This window comes from Lycium ferocissimum, chromosome 1 (assembly GCF_029784015.1).
Source record: "Lycium ferocissimum isolate CSIRO_LF1 chromosome 1, AGI_CSIRO_Lferr_CH_V1, whole genome shotgun sequence".
Lineage (NCBI taxonomy): Eukaryota > Viridiplantae > Streptophyta > Magnoliopsida > Solanales > Solanaceae > Lycium > Lycium ferocissimum.
Genome location: NC_081342.1, coordinates 53724010 through 53730677, shown reverse-complemented (window position 1 = coordinate 53730677; position 6668 = coordinate 53724010). Strand labels below are relative to the sequence as shown.

At 33.7% G+C, this 6668-nt stretch overlaps 1 protein-coding gene across 1 annotated transcript; it reads left to right on the top strand.

Annotated features, from left to right (window-relative positions):
- Positions 1 to 727: 727 nt before the first annotated feature.
- Positions 728 to 1544, top strand: LOC132030104 (very-long-chain aldehyde decarbonylase GL1-6-like). The gene is made up of 2 exons (XM_059419589.1): positions 728 to 997; positions 1260 to 1544. Exons 1-2 carry the CDS (start codon positions 737 to 739, stop codon positions 1410 to 1412), a joined length of 414 nt encoding a protein of 137 aa, XP_059275572.1. The 5' UTR covers positions 728 to 736; the 3' UTR covers positions 1413 to 1544.
- The last annotated feature ends 5124 nt before the right edge of the window (positions 1545 to 6668 follow it).

Genomic DNA, 6668 nt, shown 5'->3' with positions numbered 1-6668 from the left:
GCAACCAATGTCAAATTTCTAGTTCCATTCTCATTTTCAACTTGCAAAACATCTGCCCAAAATTTTCGGCAACATTAACATGTTGTATTAATCGAGTTTTTGCCTCGAGTCGAAGACCCCGACTCTTTGGTGTAACACCTTTCGATTGTATTGCTATTGGATTGCGCCGGATTCTTCCATCGGTAGCAGCAATATTAAGAGCCACTAATGGCATTTTCTCTGTTGTAGCACGTATTTGGTTTTGACACTAAAACGATGTAAAATTACGCCTTTATTGGTTGCACGATTTTGCAATGGAATCTTTGAAACACCTCCTTTTCCAGAAGCTATTTCATGAACAATATTACCTGTATCAACTGCCATTGTCGCTGCACGAATTTGGTCAGAATTGGCAGCAACCAGTGCATCAGTTTGATCGACTTTTGCGACTTCAGATTGCGCTTTCGCAGCTTCTCTAGCTGTCGTCAACTGCTGCCTAGAATTTTGCGGAAGCACCTCTGAAACACCTCTATTTCCAGAATTTTCACCTGATGCACGATTTTGCTCATAAGTACCAGTGCACTAGTTCCTCCGTTTCCAAGTTGTTGCTGCCCTGATTTGCTATTTGACACACCATTCAAATTCGCAGTATTATTTTGAATTTCAAATGATGCATTACTAGCAGTGGGACCAGAAAGATCTACTCCTTGTACTGCTTGATTTGTCCCTTTTTTAAAAAATTCCCATCTAAAATTGTATGCAAATCACCTTGAAATTTTTCAACACTTCCATCTTCATCTTCCCCATCAGCTTGATTGTTATTTTTATGTCTTTTCAATATCAGACGACAACTACCTTCATCATGACCTTTGTGCTTACAATAGTTGCAATACAAAGGCATATACAATCTCCTGGAAAACCTCGACAACGTTACCAACAGTTTCCTCAAGTATCAAAAGTGAACTTGGGAAATTGCAAGGAGAGAATTGGAGGAAAACAAAGGATCGAAGATCTCAAGGTAATCTGACCAAGGAGGGTATTTTTCTATCTCATGCTTATACATGTAAATTTATAGGAACGTTGACTGAACAAGAATGGTGAACTTTACATAAGAAGACATCCACACCCATGATTACTCCAAAACATCTTGAAAATATGGACTCGTGTGAAGTTAGTAGTTTAACAACAATTCTCTTAGGTTTTTTTTTTTTTTTTTTTCTAATTCATTTGATCATGTTTTGTGTAATTAAAGAATCGTGTTCTTTCTTTGAACCATGTAGAATTGGCTGCCAAGAAAAGTGATGAGCGCATGGCGAATAGCTGGAATTTTGCATGCATTGGAAGGTTGGCAAGATCATGAGTGTGGGAACATGTTGTTTGACATTTACAAGGTCTGGAAAGCTAGTGTTTTCTCCCATAACCATCCTTACTGAGTCAAAGGTTTAAATTAGTTTCTCACGTTGTAATTTAAAGTTTGAGTGGTGGCATATGAGTTTGTGAACCACATATTGTAGTACATTTAGTTGACCTCAATATTAATGTTTTGATTATCTAAACTCTTGTATTATTCGTTCGATTTCCTAATTCGTTTCTCTGAAATCTAGATTATCTTATTCATGTCCCATAAGATTCGGGATTGTAAAATAATCTGCCGAAATAAGAGGGCGGTTCTGAATTTTCCAGGGATCGTAAGATTATATACAATTCACGTCTACTATTTAAAAAAGGAAATTTTTTGATGGATGTTTCCATCAGAGATCCATCAGAAATTTGGGATTTTTTACGAGAGATCTGTCGTAAACATTTATGTTATTTTAGTTTACCTCTTAGACACTAGAGAGTAGGTGAATAATGTCTTGACTAATTTTCAACTTCTTAAAAATTTGCCTAACTTATAAGTAGCAAATAGTTCAACTTAAGTACAAGAGATATGTTCTTTGTACTTGTTCAACTAACTCATGTAGTAAACAAGTGCAGAAATAAATAAGAAAGATATTTTAGGAGCAAACCTTTCTTACTCAAGGGCGTAAAGATCACGACCCACACATAGAATTAATCTCGAAAAATCACTACAAATGAGCAGTTTCATGTTACAACTCTATAATTGCTAATTCTAGCCTAAAGTACAAGGATTTCTCTGCAGGAATTACCTAACAACAATCTTCTCGAATAAGTGAATTAGGATATAATTCAAAATACCTACAAGAACGAGACAAGCTGTAAAGGAACTTCAATCTTAAGACTTGGTTCTTTACTTTGATTTCCCTCTTGTTAACATGATGTGCCTTTTGTTTTGTTCTTACAATGCTCTAAATGTAAATGCGTGAATCTGCAGGAAAGCATTCTCAATAATATAAGACCACCTGTCAGCAGCAAGGGTTAAATTTAGGCATCGATCCAATAAAATCTCTTAACCCTAAAAAATAAAGGGAGTATGAAGAAAGATACACATATTTCCTTAAAATAAACTCCTATTTTGACTCTACTTCCTTATAAACCTTGGGCTTGTGGTTAACCCTCGAGGCCTTTCATGATTATCGTTTGGTTGAGTGGCTAGGAGTTATACGCGCGGGACACACAATTTCAATCATTAACCGTCCCACTATATCTTTCGATAATAGGTAACATATGTATATATAATAATCAACTTTATTTTATCTTTCATTAAACAGCCACGTATACAAATTCTAACTAAATATCTATATCTAGTATACTACTGAAAAAGGTATATATGCAAACTGCTATCAATCTAACCATGCTCAATAAGTATCTCAATACATGCTTAATAGTCGATGAAGCAAGAAAGTACTATACAGCCAGTAGCGGATCCAGGATTTTCATCCAGGGTGTTTGGAAACCGCTAAGCTAGCCTTTCCATGTTATTGAGGGTGTTCAAAACATATATATCTACATAAACTCCAAAAATCTACCCTATATATACAGTGAAATTTTTTGCCGAGGGTGAACACCTGGCTACCTTTAAATCCGCTCCTGTAAATAGCAAAACAGATTACTATTATGCTTGGAACACATAGTCCAAACTATGGACAAAAAGAAATACAAGATCCATGATTTATGAATAGTAAACAGTGCGGCATTTAAGACTCAAAATATATTTACTCCCTCCGTCCCAAAAAGATTGTCCTCTTTTGACTTTGCACAAAGTTTAAGAAATAAAGGAAGATTTTTGAAATGTGTGGTCCAAAACAAGCCTTAGATATTTGTGTGGTCAGAATCATCTCATAAAGTTAAATTATTTCTAAATATAGAAAGGGAACAATCTTTTTGGAACATACTAAAAAGAAAAGGAGGTCAATCTTTTTGAGACAGAGGGAGCATATTCTATAGGTCAATCTTTTTGGGACAGAGGTAGCATAACTTAAAGTTTCCATCCTCATTTAATATATATATTACTGTGTGTGTTTCAATCATTCATTTCCCCAAAGCTTGACACTTTCATGGTAGTGGAGATCTCCTTGATGGACAAACAACACTAAGGTGGAAAATATGTTTCCAGGATCCATTTCAAAACTTGGAAAGAACTAACGGAAGGCTAATCGTTAACTGAAATTTAACTCACGACCAGACTGATTGAGCCAAACTTCTGTGGAGCTAATTCTCTCTGATTTGAGAAGACCGCGGTGGAATTAAACATTTCTTTTGTTATACAAAGAATAAAGAAATATTTATGGGTTCTTTTTTAACTTTATTTTTGTGGGTCCTTTGTCAATTCTCACTTATTTGTTTTACGTGAAAGATAAAGTGTCTCTCATTGATTAGGAAGAAAATATTTTTGCATCTTATATTGAGGTTGTAAAAAGCTAATAAAAGGGAGTGATCTCGCGTGCATGAGAAAGGAACTTGCAAGCCAAAATGCATGCCCGCTCCCCTAGCCCATGAGATATACGTGAGGGCTAATCCAAATATAGTTTGGCAAAAATTATTTTTCATATTTTTATCTTACATGAAATAGGTTCAAATACGTTGTTACAAGAACATCTCTAGGTACATTGCCAGAGTCCAAACTCTTCTAGCATCTGAATTAATTCTTGGTAACAACTGAATTAATTCTTGGTAACAACTGAATTAATTTGTAACAACTACAAATTATTTCTGCAACCTTCAGCATTCTTGGACTATATAAATCAACCTTGAAGGTGAATTGCTCACACTGAAATATCCTCACTTCTTCTCTGAAATAGTTTTTCTCTTCTTATTTTCTAGACAATCCAATTGTGCAACCTCCAAACTTTCTGCCACCAGGGGCGGCTCAATAAATTTGGTGGCCAAAAGCCAAACTTTAATACCAGACCTTATTTTTTTTTTTAAAAAAAAAAAACTCTTATGCGTCCTCTCCCCACATACACTATGTATATATACTATGCAAAGTCGTTAATTGTTTGTTTAATACTATTCCTTTTTGATAAAATTTATCCAATCCATTTAATATTTCTTTAGATACCGTAGGTAAGAAAAGTATTAAAAAAAAATGTACCTATGAAGTAGAAATATAAAACTATCAAATCTTAAACTGAAAAAATAAAAAAGTTAGAATTATAGAATTTCATTGTTGAGTTTGATAACTTTGTATCAAAATAAATTTAACTTCTTCGTTTTACTTGGAGCAGTATTTGAAACAATAAGAAAGACAAGATACGATATTCGATGCACTACAGGCATTGTATTTGACGGAATAATTGCTTACTTGGACAAAAGACAAAAAGTAAAAGTGGAAATTTTTTTGTAAGAAGGAAAAAGCGGGAAAGAATAATTTGCATCATTCATTCCAATGTCTAACCTCCTGTTTGGCCATAGATTTTGAGAGTATATTTTGAAGATTTGTTTTCAAATCTTTATTTGATCATAAAATTTTGACAGATTTTGAAAACAAATCTTGAAATTTCCAAATTCTGGCTCAAACCTATTTTTGAGCCAAGATTTATATTTTGGTCTTTTCAAAACTTTTAAAAACTACCCCAAACTTTTATATTTTATAAAAAAATCCATGTATTTATTACCCAACTAATTCTATCTAACCATGGTCCTCCATTAAAGTTGTATCTATTAGGTTTTCACAATTAATCCAGTCTCTTCTATAAAGTGAAGATTATTCGTACAATGTGAGAAATTATATTAAAGAATAGCTAGTTGCTACCGTTGTTTTGTTTTCTTGCACGAATGGATCTTTGTATTGTAATTTGAATTGTAGTAGCTAGTAACACAATAACAAATTAGGTCTTCGAGCACCCCGGAAAAGTGTGGCCTAAATTGTCAAAAAGTGTGGCCTTTTATCAAATGCCACACTTTTTGACTGTTGGCAACGCTTTTGAGGGGGTGGCCAAAACAACTGTATCCTTTGGCCTATGGCCACGTTTTTCAAACGTGGCCTTACTAGCCATGCTTAAAAGTGTGGCCTATTCCATAACAAAGACCACGCTTGTTACGCCTCCGTATGGCAACACTTTCCCATTCTACAGCGACACTTTGAAAGTGTGGCCTTTGTTATTTTGTAGGCCACACTTTGTAAATGTGGCTTCTAATAGAACACCTATAAAACGTAGCCTTTGCCTATATACATAACAAACGTGCAATTTCTATATCCACACTTTTAAAGCGTGGTAATTTTGGCTAGGTTATAAAATACTTTTTTAATAGTTTTACTAACAAAAAGTTTCTGGTTAAAAGATCACATTTTGAATATATCATGTAACTGCTATTATTCCAAAAATATGCATTACTATCACATATTTTGATGATATCAAGAATTAAATTAGCTAATAAATAACAAAATGTAATTCAAATCCATATAATACTTGCGATGGACTGCAACTTAGTCATGTAGTACACATGCTAATAAAATTTATATATCAAAATGCCCATTAGCCAAAAACTTTACAAATTAAAGTGAATGTATTCATATAGTATCATGAATAATAGACATTCTAATAGTTATCCAAAATTCTTCGTCCATTCACATCAATAGATCAAATTGACTTTTTGCCGCCAATTGCATCACTCACATTCTCCTACACATAAAAAGAAATTAATAATTAGATGGAAATCAAATTTTGATCATTTGTGAAGGTAAGGTAAAAGTATGTTCCTATTTCACGAAAATTAACAGCCCATCAAAAGAAATGAGGATAACCAATCAGTAGAACAAACATTTACCGAAGGTACTGCTCAACACATATACGTGAAGTAGAAGAATCTCAAGAAGCATATCCACCAAATCGGTGCTTTCCAAGGAGGATAACGATTTGAAAATAAAGCATCATACACAAGTAACACAAAGAAAAGAAAACAAGAGAAATTTTAAGTTCTTTCTCAATTTCCTTTTACACTGTTGTTCTTGAAGTTTCGATTGAAAATTTAGAGAAAATAACACAACCATTGTATATGAAGGAAATAGGCATGTTTCATACAACATAACTTGTATATGAAGGAAGTAGGCATGTTTCATACGACATAACTTTTATACAATATAAAGCTAGTTGATTCAAGTCATGTAAAGACATAACCAATTCACTGAAGCCAACCTAAGAAGGATGTCGTATGTGTAACTGGAATAATCATGCATTCTACTATTTCCACTTCTCAAGTTGAGCCATAAATTCATTAATGTTGCACCAAGTTGGTGGTGCTTTAACAAAAAGCATGCTATGATTTCATCTAAGTTAAGACAGTTT

Coding starts and splice junctions, on each gene's coding strand:
- LOC132030104 (XM_059419589.1), top strand. CDS start 737: ATGCAAATCACCTTGAAATTTTTCAACACTTCCATCTTCATCTTCCCC. Junction 998..1,259: donor AAAGGATCGAAGATCTCAAG/GTAATCTGACCA, acceptor TGAACCATGTAG/AATTGGCTGCCAAGAAAAGT.